Source organism: Episyrphus balteatus, chromosome 2 (genome assembly GCF_945859705.1).
Source record: "Episyrphus balteatus chromosome 2, idEpiBalt1.1, whole genome shotgun sequence".
Lineage (NCBI taxonomy): Eukaryota > Metazoa > Arthropoda > Insecta > Diptera > Syrphidae > Episyrphus > Episyrphus balteatus.
In genome coordinates, this window is record NC_079135.1 from 88090200 (window position 1) to 88108085 (window position 17886).

At 26.3% G+C, this 17886-nt stretch overlaps 1 protein-coding gene across 7 annotated transcripts in view; it reads right to left on the minus strand.

Moving 5' to 3' along the window:
• Window positions 1-17886, minus strand: part of LOC129911576 (small conductance calcium-activated potassium channel protein) — a 233909-nt gene that overhangs the window by 22102 nt on the left and 193921 nt on the right. For 5 of the 7 annotated variants that reach the window (XM_055989409.1, XM_055989407.1, XM_055989413.1 and 2 more), the window contains 3 exons: window positions 13983-14299; window positions 11635-11739; window positions 1087-1222 (listed from right to left, as the gene is read on the minus strand). In XM_055989409.1, coding sequence (XP_055845384.1) covers window positions 1087-1222; window positions 11635-11739; window positions 13983-14299 — 558 coding nt within the window. Of the gene's footprint in view, window positions 1-1086; window positions 1223-1743; window positions 1880-11634; window positions 11740-13982; window positions 14300-17886 lie in introns of all 7 variants that reach the window. The other 2 variants (XM_055989412.1, XM_055989414.1) reach the window with 1 other exon arrangement.

A 17886-nucleotide genomic window follows, 5' to 3' on the forward strand; every position in this document is an offset into this window, starting at 1 on the left:
GTTCTGAAAATCTAGTTTTTTTTTTAGATATGTCGTTGTTGCAGCAAATGAGCAATATATTTTTGCGCATTCTTCTTTGAAAAGCTACATTTTATTCTTGGACAAAAAATTGCACTAAACTTTATCTTTTATCATTGATTTCTGGAGAAGAACGTTAAATAGTGTTTCCACTGAAAAAGATTAATAAAATAAGAGTTTTGCCAGTTGAATGAAATTTAAAATTTAAGTAAATTTTGTATAATTCTTAAAAGCTTATATTCGTGGGATTTTGTCTTTAATTAATTTAGAATAAAAATGTTTTTACCTGTTCATAATTTCCAATGATTAATTTATTTTTCATATGTAAACTTTTTGATATTTTCCATTTAATTAAATGAATGCTTCTAAAACGCACGTATGTTTTAAGTTTATGAACGTGTATCTATTAGTATCTATTTAAATTATACATAGGTACAAGTAACGAAATAACGAAGTAAATTTGTCGTAAGTGGAGAAATTTTTGATGTATTCGCAATGAAAATATAGCATTGGAATGCATAATTTTTAAAATTATGATTGTAAACTGTTAAATATTCCGCATTAAATAATTTTAAATGAATTAAATTTTCTTATTGAAAAGCTTATAAGAAATGATTCAAAACATGACCAAAAATGGGATTTAATGAATCTTCCTAAATACTATTTTGAAGCGCGAGAATTATTATGAATATATATCAAAAGTGATTCAATTAAAAAACTATTTAAAAATATTTATTTTTTGTTAGTGCACAGATATAAATAAATAAATATATGTGAAGAAGTAGTTTTAACAATAAAATTAATTTGTTTAAGTTTTTTTTTTGTAAGTAATTTATTTGTCATGCATTTTCATTTGACTGGCAGCTCAGTCCGTGCATTTTTTGTTTGGTTTAATTTATTTACTTTTATTTCTTAATTATATATAATTTTTTTGATTCAATCGATTTTTTGGCATTTAGCGGTAATTTTTTTTTTTTAATTTCATCATTATCGGATTTTTTTTATTTGGCATTTGATTTTTTCATCATATTTGCTTGGCGCATTACTCACAAATCGAAATAAACTCACCATAATTCCAGTGATGACAGCAACACCACGACCACAATATGTATTTGGGACAATATCACCAAAACCGACACTTAAAAAAGTGATCGCAATTAACCACATGGCATTCAAAAGATTTGCATGTTCTTCGTCATGAAACCTGTTTCGATAAACACATAGATACACATGGTTGGAAAGAAAAATTATTTGGTTTTTTGTTTAAAAGTTTTTTTTTTTTTTTTAATTTTTTTTATTGATTTTGATTCTGATTTTTTCGAAGATCAGAGAGCAGAAAATATGGATCGAACTGACTGTGAATTATATATAACACATTTTCTTGTTATTTTGTTGTTTGTTATTCGAAGATAGTTTTTGGGCCTTTTTATACGAGTATTTTTTATCTAACCAACCGAAGCTAATTAATTTTAATTAAAAAAAAAAGTAATGTGCCAACATTTTGCAGAAAAAAAATAATTATTATTTGGTGGGTGCACATTATGGTATTATACATTAAGGTTAAAGGTCTTAAAGCCTGGTTAGGAGAGTAGCTTGTAAAAAAAAAAAAAATAGAATTGTAAAACCAACGAAAACAAGGCTTTTATTTTTGGATTTGGCTAAGAATATTTTTGTTTTTGATTTTTTTTTGTTTTTTTGATTTTTTTTTTTTAGTTAAATACTCACCACCATACCACAGGTTAAAGTTATACCACGTCCACAATATGTATTGGGAACTATATCGCCATAGCCCACACATAAAAAGGTGATGGCTGTTAGCCACATGGAGTTTAGCAAATTCGCGTGCTCCTCGTCGTGGAACCTTATTCGGGAAGGATAGTGAAAAGTGGAACAAACAAATAAACGTACGTGAAATTATGTGAAAAATTTTGTTTTCCAAAAATTAAAAACAAAAATATTTAAAAATCCTTTTATAAAAAATATTTTTTTTTTTTCAGAGATAATTACTATAACACGAGTATATTTTGAACAAAAATAAAAGCAGTTGTAAAATTGTAATTTTGACTGACAATTTTGATTTTTTGTTTGTTGATAAATATATAAATATGTGAATGCATTTAGCAAAAAACTTTAACTAATCTAATTATGATATTTATTATTTTTTTTTTTTTTGTTTTTTTACGAAAATCCATTGGTTTTAATTTAAGTGTTAAATGTCTTTTTGATAAATTTTATGAATGAAGTGTTCGGAGGTGTATTTGAATTTTTATATTTAAGTGAAGTGATTGCTTTTAATTGTATTGGATTTAGCTAAACGATTTTTGGTTGTTTTTTTAAGACTTAGCTATGAAATAAGCTTTTGTATTATACAAAAAAATGCTAAATATTTATTTTTTAAATATTTAACTTAAAAAATACATTTGTAGAAAATCATATTCAGGTGGTATCTGGCATATAAAAAAGAAGTCTACAACTCACGTTTACTGTCACTTGTCAAAGGCTTACTATTTTTTCGTTTATTTTAATTTAGCAATAATTTTTTGATGAATTTTCCAAAACTTAATGATTTTTGAGAGAAAAGTGACTTTTCATGTTAATTTTTTTTAAATTTTTGTTTTAACAATGACCATGCTATAAAATATTAAAGCCCAAAATCGAAACGAAATTTTAAATTAATTTTGTATGTTTTACTAAAAAAAATATATTATTATTATTAGCTCACTCTTTAAACGAGGTTATTATATATTTATATATACAAAACTATATAATTTCTGTTTTAACAAATAAATTAAAAATTTGATATAGCTCTAGTTTGAAAACAAATTTTAAACTAAAAAGTATGAAATGCAATAAACAATCGATTATAAAAATTAAATTTTTGTTAAAAAAATAAAAAAAAAAATAAATAAATATAAATAAAGATAAATAAATAAACAAATGCTTAAATGGATTTTTAAAAAAATTCAACACCAATTAAAATTGAGAATAATATTGACACACTTATATGGAAATACAATGATTATAAGTATTGGAGCACGTGTTTTGGCTAAACTCCATTTATTATAATTTTGTTTTGATATTATTATAAAATATAGATGCTTTGGTTGGTTTTTATATTTTTTTTTTTACGTTGCAGGCGTAGTTCAATCCATATTTTCAAGCTTATAAAATTGGAAATCAGTTTAAAAATATTTTTTTTCTTGTTTTAAAAGAATTATAAATATTTTTTTTTCACAACATTTTATCAGGCATTTGATATACGAAAGGAAAATTAAAAACAATGGAAGAGAAAAACACGTTATGTAGAAGAAGGCGAAGAAGAAAAAAGAACAATAAAATAAGAAAATAATAAAAATAAAACAATGTGAAGATGGAAAAAATAACATAAAGTTATTAGAAGAAAAAGAATTTAAAAATAGTTGAAGAAAACAACTTAATATTAAATAGAACAAGAGGAAGAAGAAGAAGAAAAGAGAAACTTAATTTAAATTATTTATTTATTAATATTCTTTCACTAAATTTGTTTTCTATAATAATATACCTTATATAAAATTTTGCATAAACAAAACTAAATTTAAAAATAATATAAAAAGTTTTTAGTTTTTTTAGGAGTCTTATTTAGTATCAAATTTAAGATAAAAATTTTAAGATCGAATTAAAATATCCAAAGCATTTATCTGATTAACTCATATCTACAGGGACGTGATTTCTTAGTTACAATTTTTCTATAAAGAACCAAATATAATATGAATGGACAGAAATTAAAATATTTGTCGAGTTTATGAAAGCACATAAAATCAAGGAGAACTTATAAAATAAAAAATAACTACCAATAAGGTTACAAATATGTGTATATTTAACAGGATTAATGTACACATTTTTTTAACATATTTTTTTTTTAAATTAGAGGACCCTATATGTTAATAGTAATAGTTACGAGTAATACATAGTTCATTAACATGCTGTGTATTAGTTTGTTTGTTAAAATGTGGATAGGATGAAAACAAAAAAAAAATTATAGTGCTTTGTTAGTTTGTATAAAAAAAAAATTATGAGTGACCCCAACCGTTTTTTTAAGACTAGACTATTTTGGTGTTAAATATAAAAGTTCGTATTTCATATACATATTCCTATTTAATACCCCTTTTTTTCATTAATTTATCCTTTGCAAATTGTATATGAAAAAATAAAAATCTCAAAATACATACAAAAATATGAATATCATGAGTGCTGAACACTATTCTGAAGCTGTCCAACAATTTTTTTTTTAACTACCAAAAAAAGTAAAAAAAAAAAAGCTTTTTATTCCTCTTATTTGCGTGATTACTTCAATATATTACTTCATTTCTCACAGAAACCAATAATTTTGTAAAATTAAAAAAGATAAAAATAACCAATAGTGAAAGATCTCTTTTTGTATAATTAATGGGTTGCGCTGAAAAATCCATACAAATTAATACTTTATAAATGAAAAAATTGCAGTTTTCGATGGATTTTTCAAAAAAACAACTTGCGTTAGGCACTCAAAAAAACCTTAAGTTTGGCCTATGTAAATAATTACTCGTACACTTAAACTTTCCACTTTGATTAAAATTTGAATGAACTAAAAATAGTGGGTTCCTGGGTAAAAATTACAGCATATGATTACGATCATACGTTATCGTTTTGGCTATTGCCGTCTCTATTTAATTATAAGAAAAAAATGGGGTCATAAAGTGTCAGTATACGTTAACGTACGTATGCTATGATTCGACCCCTGTTATAACACAGAATCACAGCGGTTTTGAAGAGTATGATAACTTGACAGCTTATTTGTATTGTATTTGTACCAGGGTTGTATAAATATCAATTAAAAAAAAATGCATTTGAAATTATAAAAAAATATATTTAGGTATTAAAAATAAAAATAATAATGTTATTGCTAGTAAAAAATTTTTTGCATTGCAAAAAAAAACTAATGCAAAATATGTGCATTAAATATATATATTTTTTACTTGCAATAAATATTTTTTTTAATGCAACTATTTTTCAGTTACAATGAAATTTTTTCAATGCAAATTTTTTTTCAGTGGAAATAAAAATTTGCAATAAATATTTTTTTTTTATTTGAAGTTGGAAAAAAATTAGTTTTTACAACCCTGATTTAGTAGAGTAACTAAAGCAAATTATTAGGGAACCCTGCCGAACAGCTCTGATTTTGACTATTTTTTCTTTCAAACGTAGGTTATTAAAAATACCGTATTGTTTTTTAAAAGTAAAATTAAATTTTTTTTGAACAAAACCATTTTTTTGCTTAAATTTCATAAAACAAATGATAGCAAAACATTCTCTATGTAATTTAATTAAAAAAAGTATTAAAAAGTAAGGGACAATTTTCCATCGTTTAAGCAATAAATGCAATTTTCTCACAATCTGACTTCTCACACAAAAAAAATATCTTGAAAACAACGGCAACACCTACAATATTTTAAAATACATTTTTAAAAAGCCAGAAACTCATTCTTATCTCTTAAATTTAAATCCACTAAATTTAATAAAGAGTTTTTGAAAAAAATGGTCCTTAAACTCAGAATTAAAAAAAAAATGTTTAAAAAAAAAATTTTAAATGACTTTTTTCCAAACTTTTTCTAATAAAATATGAATTTATTTTAAAAAAATTTTTGGCCATAAAAATTATCAGCTGAATTCCGAAGAGGAAAGGTAATATACATATATTACAGTTAAAAAAAATAAAAATTAAAAATTACTTCAATTTCAATGGGTTTTTTTTGATAAAAACTGAATTTTTGCATTTAAATAATTGATTTTCTCAAAGACTTTGGTAAATAAGAACTTTAAATTTTGGCTATTTAACTTTCAACAGTAAGGGTTATTAAATTAATAAAAAATAATTTTATTTTAGAAGTTGAACTTTAAAAAAAAAATAGGTAAGTAAAATTTTTTTCCAAAACTTCTATTCAAAAAAGTTCTTCGAAAATGAAATACTTTTTAATTTTTTTCATAAACCGTTATACATATTGACATTTCCTTTTATAATTTCAAATCATAATAAATGTGGCAAAAAAAATTAAAAAAAAAATGCATTTTATATTACGAAAAAGTTTTAAAAACCACTTGTTAAAATTTGTTCAATAATTTTTTTTTTCAAAAATCTGAGTTGAGTTACCATTCTTTCAAAAGCCCTTAATTCAATTAACTTAATTTTAATTTTACAAATATGACTAAGCTTTTAGCTTTTTAAAAATGTACATTTAAATATTGTAGGTGTGGCCATTGTGTTCAAATATTTTTTTTTTGTGTTTGAAGTCAATTAATAAGAAAATTGCATCTATCACTTGAACGATGAAAGATTGTCCCATATATTTTTTTTGTCCTTGAATTTCCTAGACAATCTTTTGGCCTATGTTAATAATTACTCGTACACTTAAACTTTCCACTTTGATTAAAATTTGAATGAACTAAAAATAGTGGGTTCCGGGGTAAGAATTACGGCATATGATTACGATCATACGTTATCGTTTTGGCTATTGCCGTCATTCTTTCAAAAGCCCTTAATTCAATTAACTTAATTTTAATTTTACAAATATGACTAAGCTTTTAGCTTTTTAAAAATGTACATTTAAATATTGTAGGTGTGGCCATTGTGTTCAAATATTTTTTTTTTGTGTTTGAAGTCAATTAATAAGAAAATTGCATCTATCACTTGAACGATGAAAGATTGTCCCATATATTTTTTTTGTCCTTGAATTTCCTAGACAATCTTTTGGCATCAATTAATTTATTAAATTTAAGAAAAATTTTTGAAAAAAAATTTTTTTGTTCACAAAAATCTTCAATAAAATTTAAAAAATCAAAACGGCAACACCGGCAATTTTTAATCTATAGACTTTAAAGTATTTTTAATTACCGACTTTTGAAAAAAAAGATTATCAAAATCTAAGCTGTTCGGCCGGGTTCCCTAATATTGCCAATTTTTGAGCTTTAGTTACTCCACTAATTTGTACGGTCTAAGATTTTTGCTTTTGTATTAACTCTAGTTTTAAAGGAAACCTCTGTGTTCTATTCTGCGCTGTAGTGTTGTGCATTATTAAAGTTTATATTTCTAAAAATTTTTAAACACAAGTATTTTGATCTTAGAATTACCAAACTTAAAATCCTTAATTTTTGGAAAAGATAAACCTTCCGCAAAAAAAGGAAGTATGGGAAGAAGAAATCATTTCCTTTTCAATATAGCGTTGTAGCAGCTGAATCTATGTAAGCATCTTAGTGTTTTTAATTGGAGAGTTTTTAAATTTAGCCTTTGTTGCGCATTATGTACATGCATCTAGATAAACAATTGAACGGTCAAACGTTTCGTTCTATTTTTGAGAAAAAGTAGAACAGCGTTGTGCAATATTTAGTTAGATGAACCAAACATTGGCTTTGGGTACCGCTAAGACAGGTGATAAAACTGGGTTTTAAACGATTTCGGTCAAAACAGGACCCCTTATTGAAAAATTTTTTTTAGATAATTCCATTTTAATTTTAAGGACATATTAACGCTTGTAATCAAGTTTATCTAGTTGTTCCACACAGAGAAAAATAGAACAAAAACAATAAGATTTCTCTATGGTTTTCATCCAAGAAGGAAACCTTATTAAAACAATCGGGTTTTCCTTTTTGTTTTAAAATCTGCAAAAAAAAATAAAAAAAACGATGACCAGGCTGGGAATCGAACTGGAGACTTCAAATCATTAGTCGCCCACCTTACCACCTGAACCAACCTGCCATGAAATTAATGATCGCGATTTTTGTTCTAGTGCTAAGTTGCAAAAAAAATCAACTTTTCAGTCAAATTTTAATAAGATTTTCTCTATAAAAATAGTAAGAAATCTCCTTAAAAAAACCTTATTAATCGTTGATTTTAATAAGATTTCCTTATGAAATGTATTGAAGGTAAAACAATATGGCAATCTGTTAGTTTTTAGCGGGTCATATTTTTCTCTGTGCACTGATTAGGAAATGGTGTTTAAAAACTCAGTAAAACCATCAAAATCTGGAGTTAACAACTTAATCCCTATTAATTTTTTCAACACATACAAATTTATGTAGATTTGTTGCTATAAATATATTTTTAAAAAGTGCAGCTAAATGGTAAAGTTTTTTCAATAAATGTATAAGGTACACACTACACAGCCTATATAAAATCCAACTTTTTGTAGTTAAATGAAGACAAAAAAAAACCTAAATACAAATCGAATGTAAATCGAAATATCTAACAAATAAAAGTTATCTAAATTGAATTGTCTATTTCTGCAAAATTAATTAAATTCTATGAAGTAAAAAAGTTTTGAAAACAACTTCAACTATTTTCAATCCTTTTGTATTTATAAGGAAATAAAAATGTAAAGCTCTTTCTCTAGTAGTTTTTTTTTTTTTTTTTTTTTTTTAAGTAAGCAAAAATGGGTCTCTCTTTGTCTGTTCTTGATAGTTTGTTGTTGATTGTTCTGCTGCTATGCAATAGATTTTAATTAAGTACGAAATAGAATTTATACAAATTGTTGAGAGTTAAGAACTTTACCTATTTCTACTTTGCAAATTATTCAAGACTGAATAGCAAACATGGGGGACGAAATTAAAAAGCTTAAGCAACTAAACTTATAAAACTTTATCATTGTTTAAATGTTCTCTTCTAGAGTGTTCATAATAATAATACAAACAGAGGAACAAACCAAACAAAACTATTTTATAATGAATAAAATAATGCGTTAACACTTTAAATGTTCAAACTCGTAACTGACAGTGAATTGGGCAATTCCCATATCATTTTGAAAAGGTAAAGGTTGCAATGTAAAATCAAGCGAGGGATCAGATAAGTACTTGCCCAGAACGCTATAGAGAAATGTGCAAAAACGAGGTTCTAAAGATGGACCTTTTAGATGTAAAGATCTGAACATCTAAGATCTATGTAAGTAGTAAGTGCAAAGAATCAGATAAACTGCTGCAAACTTGATAGTGGTATTTCTGTTGAAACTTTGAGATTGCAATAAATGGCTTTTGACACACTTGACTCGTTTTCCCTTAATTTCTTTCTATGAACGTTTGATAAACTAATTAATTAAAAAATTAAATTTAATAAAAAAATTATAGTAAAGTTGGCACTATGCCTCTACCATGTCACTTAGGGCAGACATGAACTGAAACATTCAAAAAAATAAAAAAATTGTTCAAGGCTTGACTAAATTGAACATTTTCTAACTTATTTTTTGATATTTTTTCAAACTCTATAAGAGCGGAATTCATAGTCGTTAATCTAGTTAACATTTTTCTCAGTTTCGGAAAGTTGAGAAATATTAAATAATTTTTAAAAATAAAAAAAATACAAACTATATAAAATGTCCTTCCTCAAGATACAAATTTTAATTGTTAAATACAAAAAACAAACGCTCGCAATGACACTTGCGTTTTAATGTCAACTGACTAGAAAAAGCTTAAGCGTTTCCTCTATAAAAAAAAGTCTCACTTGAGAAAAATTTCGACTACATGATGACTATGAATAAGGATTCGCTTGAGCGAATGCTTATAAGATATTTCTCAACTTGAGTGACGACTATGAATTCCGCCCTAAAAATTACAAAAATGATGCAGATAACTTAGATTTTGGTTTAAAAAACCATTTGTATACTTTTTTCACAAACGAATTTCGCTAGGGAGAATATGGGTACTATAGGGCAAGTTTAGAATTCGTAAAAAAATCGAACTTGAAATAACAATCAGACATATCATCACGATGATGGTTAGGTTAGGTTATGTGGGCTGACAGTTGATATTGTTACCGTCACACTTAGATCAATGTAGATCCCTTGTGATACCCTGAAGTATTGTAACTTCATGAAGAAAGTGTTAACCTATGAATGCTATGGTTGTTCGAGCCATTTGGAGGACTTGACAAAGTTCAGTAGGCTATTGCCTGAGAGTTCAGATAGTTCTTCTAATTCATTAAAGAAGTAGTTTCCTAAGATCACGATGATAGAGAATGCAAAAAAAAAAGTGGGTCTCGCAATTCCGTCTGTCTGTCTCTATTTCGAGCTACAGCCTAAACCACTGGAGCGATTTGCTTCAAACTTGATAGTTAAGGGTTTTTGGTGATTCCCTGAGAGGAAATTAAAAGTTTTTTTTGTGACCAAAATTAACGGTAGGTAATTGCCATATAACGCAAACAGAAAAGTATTTTTTTGTATGTAATTTTAACACTCAACTTTTGAACCGTTATTAACGGTACCTAACATAGAACCATTTTTTTTTTTTTATGGTTTGGGAATATCTCTTACACGACTTACCTGATTTATACGAAAGCGGTTAAGTACTTGTAATATTTTATAAATTTTTTTTCTTTGAAAAATCATTTTTTTGTAAACGAGTTAGTGAAATATTTCGAATTTTCGTTTTTAAGTGTTACTTAATTATTTCTTCAAAATGGCATACCAACTTTTTTTTTTGAAAATGTTGGAAAATTTTAAAAAAATTTATTTCTGTCTATTTTGCGATCAAAATCATTAAAAACGGTGTTTCATTAATTGCAGATTTAACATATTTCTTTACGCTACCAGAAATTTTCTTATTTTTGTTCATACAAATTTTTAAGACAAGAGCTACTTTTATCATAAGAGCAAGTACTCGCGACCCCAGTCGTGCATTTTATTTTATTTTATTTACTATTGCAAAAAGTAGCCAATGTAGGTAGCCCACATTATTCTATATTATTTCGTAAGACATAGCTTTTTGTAAAATAACCTAGTTTAGCTTGTTTTGAAAACTTCGATAAATCTTTGTTTTTTTTTTTTCAAACAACTAAAATTATTTTCAAACCAATAATAATTACTAATTGTTGATTTGATTTCCTTTCTCATTAAAATAAATCAAAGGGTATTCTAAGAAATAAATAAATAAATACAATAGGTATAGCTTTGAATATTTTATACTATAGTTATTGATACTTTATCATATTTTATTAATAACAATTTCTCTTTTCATGCAGACAGTTTTAGATTTGTGATTTTATAATTTTATATTTAAATCATTTTAATCAAAAACAAAATAAATACAAAAAAAAAGAAAAACAAATGTTAGATGGTTAGAAAACAAGAGAAAAAAGAATGAAAAACAAAGCAAATAGACAGTGCAACGAGGTTTTTATAAATGAGATCAAATTAAACAATCGATTAATATTATAGTCACAGAATGTTTAATGAAGAATACTCCATTGCAAAAACGTGCGTACGTACAACATTTGTTCTGTTAATTAATTAAAATAATAAAAGAAATAAGGATATACAAAATAAAAATAAAAAAAACATGGCATGATCAAAGTTACACCATAATGCGAGACTAGAACATTCCAAAATGCACTTTACATATATATATTTTTTTTTTTTTGAATGGACACTGAGAATAAGTTTACATGCGATTCGTGTAAGGGTGCTAACTGTATATTACGATTGTTTATTTTGTTAATTTTTTTTTTGTTTTTTTCTTTTTTTTTTTTATTGTGTGAAATATACATTGGGAAAAAAATATACAAAAGGAACTTTATTTATAATTTTTTTTTTAAAGTAAAGGAACATAAAAATTGCTTACCTTTCACATTGGCGTAATGTCCATGATGCTATTATCCATAAAGATACCATAAACACTAGTAATACAGTTCCAGGGCATATTGTCATTAGTGTTTTTAACACGAATCTGAAAATTAAATCAGTTTCAATTATTCAGTAATGCAAAGTTTTTTTATTTTTAGCATTTGTATTACTTAAAAATATTCTTTCAAGTTAACCAAAAGACTAACTGAGAGATGATGTACCTAAGTTCGGGTTGGGGTCATAATTCTATAAGTGCCAACTTTTGGTTTCCAAAATTTGTATTTTAACAACTTAACTGTCCCCATAGAAACTTATTATAAAACCTTATACGTCCAGCATTATTATCATCTCATCGACTCTACGTCCCATGAAGCACATTGGATTCATATAATTTATTTTTTCCTTGCTGCCAGAGTCCCATGAATCATATGTGATACATACACATATTTTCATAAAATAGAATTTACTGTCCCCATACAAACTACTTCAAAATCATCTCTACGTCCAGTACTTTTTTTCAAAAATAAGCATTACTATTTACAACTAATGCAATTAGAATTGGTTTCTTACCTGAGTAATTGGTTAATATTGTTAAAAAAAGGGTTTAGTTTTATGCTCTTATATGATTCATGGACGTATGATTTTTGATTTTCATCGCCACAAGTCCAATGAATCATATAGGAGCATAAAACTAAACCCTTTTTTAACAATATTTACCAATTACTCAGGTAAGAAACCAATTCTAATTGCATTATTTGTAAATATAGTAATGCTTATTTTTGTAATGAAAATGTGAAAAACTGACATTGATACCGTATCGGTATCGGCTAAAAAAGTTATAAGGGTTAAATGGTCACGGAAATCAGTTTTTCACAAATATCTCGCGACCTATTTCTCGGAGGTCATCAGATTGCATTGTTCGTCGTAAAATTATATACAATATAATTTTCTCTCTAAAATCAACCGTTTCGGGTGTAGAGCGCAGAAATACGAAAAAACACATCTTTTTGGTTTATTTTGCTAAATTTTTGAGGTTCTTATCGAAGCAGCTTATATTTTTTTGGTCTCATTAACTTATGATTATTATTTTTATACGGACTGCCTAAAAAAGTGCAAAAATGTATACATTGAGATAAAAAGTAATAAACAAAAAATAAAAATTAAAAACACGTTTAGTTATTTGGCTTTCTAAATAAAAAAGTATTTGAATAAATTATGTTCTATAGCAATATTTTCATATAGCAAACACGTTTTTAGAAACACGTCTTTATGTATCATATATGACTCATGGACTCCAGAAACACGATACAGAAAATATTCGATGAGTCAAATAGGACTCATGGGACGTGGAGGGATTCATCACTCCAAATAAACAAAATAATATTGAACGTAGAGAGGTTTTTTAATCAGATTGTATGGGGACAGTGAAGTTGTTATTAGTAAAATATGTATATGAATCATATATGATACATGGGAATCTGTAGGCGTGGGACAAAACATATATTTTGAGTTATATTTGACTCATTGGACAGTTAAGTTGTTAAAATTCGGTACATTCAATATTCTGTATTTTAAAACTCTGGAAATCCAAAAATCTATTTTCCATAAATTCTATAAATCCTTAATTCTGTAATTCGAAATTCTAGATTTCAAAAATCTGTATTTTAAAATTTGAAATTCCAAAAATTGAAAAAAAAGGTTTTGTAATGAAAAAAGGTGAGAAATTTTTGTGCGAAATTCAACACTTACTGAATTCTGGAAAACAGAATTTTTAAAACCAGAAGTTATTACAAAATATGAAAAGCAGATTTATGAATTTACATAATTTTAAAAGACAGAATTTTGAAGCCCAAAATTCTAAATTTACAGAATTCTAAATTTACAGATTTTTGGGATTTTTGGAATACAGAATATTAGAAAAGCAGAATAAATATAAATACAGATTAATATTCTTAAAGATTCTTTTTTAAGAAACACAGAATCTTTTTTTAATATTCCAACGCCTCTTTCCCCCTTGAAATACAAAGAATGGTCCGTTCCTTGTTTATTGTTTATTCTAGAGTTAGCTTCAAAGATTTTCTTTCAAAACCTTTTGTGCTCAGAATCCATGTGTTTGTAAATTTTTTTTTTTTTTTTAATTTCAGGCAAATGTAAAAATCTTCTCAAGTAGAGGACAGTTTTTCATTGTTCAGGAGGGTGAGACGAGGGAATATTTTTTTCATCATAACATAAGAAATTATTTAAACTTAACAACAACACCTACAATACTAAGACATAGATTTTTAAAAAGTCAGAATTCATTCATTTATTCATTATATTAAGCTTAAAATTAATAATAATGCTTACCTCGTGTTAAAATTAATTCTATTTAATGCCCCTATACTCCGCGATGATGCGTCCGTAAATAGTTTCGAATGCAATAACATAACTCGACATATTAAATACAATCGAAGGAACATAGGTAATGATAAAGCTACATCATACGGCACCACTTTAGTGTCAATTGATTTATTTTTATTCGCCAATTTAGTCGTCCACAGAAAATAATATTCACCAGGAATCGGATGAACAGCACATATAAAAAGTTCTAAACTTATTTGACTAATTCGTTGCCATGTCATTGCGATCCTCCAATCATCCGCACAATTATCAATCATAAACAGCTAAATATTTAAACACACACAAAGAAAAAAGAGAAAAAGAAAACAAAAAAGATCTCATTAGTTTTAATAAATTTATTTTAAATTTTTTTAATGAAAAACAACAAACATTCACGACTTCTACTTAATTTCGGAATACAAATATCCAGACTTTGGAAAAAACGACTCACAATTCTTTTTTTTTTTTTTTTTAATTTTTGTTTTGTTTTTTAAGTTAATTGTACTTACACAATTAAAACCATAGTTTTTATTTTAGGTAAAATAAAAAATAAAAAAAGGAAACCTCTTACACAATCAAAACAAAAGAAGTAAAAAAAAAAAAAAAAAAAAAATACTTGAAAAAATCTGGGCTCCATTTTATATTTTTTAATCAATACCAAATTAATTTAAGTTCCAAATTCGAAAAGTCCTGCAATGAATACAACTTCAAATGTTATTAATTAAAAATAATAAAATAATTTGCAAGTTAGTAAGTTTACTAGGGGACTCCAAAAAAATCTTTATCTTTATTGGTGCTACTAATAATTTTGTTTTAAAAAAGCAACAAAACAAAATGAAAATTAGAAAAAAACCAAAACAAAACAAATTTTGATTCTAAATTTTAAATACATCAATATAATTCACAATACTTCGCGTTTTTTTACTCAAGCTTTACATTTAATCAGAACCAAATACCAAATAGCCTAATAGTTAAAAATTAATTTTGGCATTACATGATTTTTATGAGGGAGATGTTTTGGTTAGTGTATGAATCATGGATACATGGATGAACAAAAAATGTATAAAAAAAAAAAAAATAAAAAATAAACCTGACTTCCTGCAAAGTTCAGTGGCTAAAAAAAAAAATCGCGGCCTTAACTAAAACTTAACAAAACTTTAAAACATTGCTTTCAAATGCCACACGATAATAAATATTATTTATCCTTAGATTTGATTATCATGCTGAATTATTAATTGATAAAAGTTTAAGTAATTAGAAAAAATATCTATGCCTATTATACAAAAGGTAAGTAAAATTAATAATGAAGACATACCAAAATTTATTACTGGTAATTAAATATATGAAATTCTATAAATTAAAATGGTAAGTGAATATTTTTTTATTAAATCAATCAGAAAACGATATTAGGAATATTTTTTTAAGATTATTGTGGTTGCTTAACAGTGATACAGTATCCACTCAAATAAGAAACGAATCCAAAGTAAAAGTATATTTTACGCACTATTTTTCGTAATTCACTTCTTTATTTTTTGTTTCTTAAAATTTCAAAAATTTATATCACTTGTAGCCCAGACAAATTTGTCAAATATGGCCATGAAATCGAATTTTTCGCCGGACAAACTTTTGTTCATGCGAATGTGTTCGGGTGTATCTGTATTATACTTATCATAAAAATCAATTTGTTTGGATGATAGGATGTCGGTATCAGCCGCCATCTTGAAGTCTAGATTTGCCTCGGAAGGTGGGGGCAAAATGAAGTTTTTCATATGTTTGACGAACTTTAGGTCTGTTTGGTAAAATCAAACCAATAATACATAAAAGAATAAGCCGCCAATTGTTTTTGTGACCACCATATTTTAGAAGCAATCTAACGTCGAAGTTCACAGTGTACTAGTCAAGAGTGAGAAAAAAAGCAAGTTAGCTGTTCTTGCGTCTGATAAGTGCCAATAATGCCAATAAAGAATCATTAAAATATTTTTTTTTATTTGTATTTATTATCCTAATTAAAAATTTAAATAAATAAAATCCAGAATGCTCATTTATTATCTTTAAGGCGGAACAAAGTTCGCTGGGTCATCTTTTAGTACATAAAGCGAAATAGCGCACTAAAAGAGTCTGATGATCGGGTTTATATCATTTTTACTTGCGATATAGGTACTATAGGGCAAGTTTAGGATTCGTAAAAAAAATCGAACTCGAGATAACAATTTTACATGACATTACGATGATGGAGAATGCCAAAAAAGTGGGTCCGGCAATTCTGTCTGTCTGTCTGTCTGTCTGTCTGTCTGTCTGTCTGTCTGTCTGTCTGTCTGTCTGTCTGTCTGTCTGTCTGTCTGTCTGTCTGTCTGTCTGTCTGTCTGTCTGTCTGTCTGTCTGTCCGTCTGTCTCTATCTGGAGCTGCAGCCTAAACGAGTGAAGTGATTTTCTTCAAACTTGGTAGTTAGCAGTTTTTGGTGATTCCCTAGAGGGGAAATTGAAATTTTTTTTTTATGACCAAAACTAACGGTACCTGCCATATAACGGAAATAGAAAAGTTAATTTTTTTCAAAAACGGCTCTAACGATTTTGATTAAAATTTTTGTGTGTAATACTACACATAAGGGCCAACTTTTTAAATAAAAAAAATATTTTTTGTACCGTTATTAACGGTACCTGTCATAGAACGGTTTTTTTCGTTTCTGAATATCTCGTACAAAATTAACCCGATTTAAATGAAAATTTTTATACAAAAGTGTGTTAGTAAAGATAATATTAAAATTTTAGAAAATTTTCAAAAAACGCATTTTTGGTTTTTTAAAAAATATTTCAAAATTTTTTTTTGAAAAATCAATTTTTTGAAAACGGATCAATGAAAAATTTTGAAATTTAGTTTTTATGTGTAAATTAATTATTTCTTCAAAATGGCATACCAACTTTTTTTTTGAAAAATGTTAAAAAAATTTTATACATAAAAAATAATTTTTTTTAAAAACGGCTCCTACAATTTTCAAAATTTTTTTTCTAAAAATACCTTTTTATACGAGAAATAAAATGGCATATTTGTTTTTTTTTTTAAGATATTTTAAAACGGAGTTTTATTAATTATAAAAACAGATTTAATTTTTTTATACTACTTATGAAATTTCTTCAAAATATCGAATTTTAAATTTCTTGAATAAAAAGCTTTAACATTATAGTTACTTTAAGCATAAGAGCAAGTACGTGCGACCCCAGTCGTGCAATTTATTTTAATTGCATTTAACTAATTAGAGCCCTTGAAAAATTCTAACAATCAAATCCACCACAGCGCGAACATTTTTTCAAACCTAATAGATTCTTTAAACTTTACTAAGTGAATCAATCAAAATTAATAGGTGGGGTATATTACCACCATGTAAAGTACTCTTTGTGATTTAAATGGTTCAGTTGTTCTAAAAAGGATTTCAAAAAGATCAGTGGGGTGCATCTTTTGACATTTGAAATCGGTGATGTAGTTTATTATAGGTAATTGATTTAATAACGAAGAAAAAATAACTGAAATAATAAAAAAAATTTGGAGTTGAGGTCACTTGAACTTATAAATTGGGTAATTGATTTAGCTGAACTATTTCAATGAGAAATAGTCTAGTTGTGATTAGAATCAAAACTCCTCCAGGCTTAATATTGCTCAACAATTCGTCGCCCTAGTATTTTTGGGAAATCGCATTTTAATGTTCGAAAGATTATTGCGAAAGAACTAACAGCTGGCATTTTTTGATTTTTTAGTATGATATATATAGTATTTCCATTACCTACTTCATTTCTTGTTCCTGATTTGTGTACTATTCACTAAAAAAAACGAATTGAGCAGGTTCAACAGCTAATGTTTTTGAAAATTAGTATATAT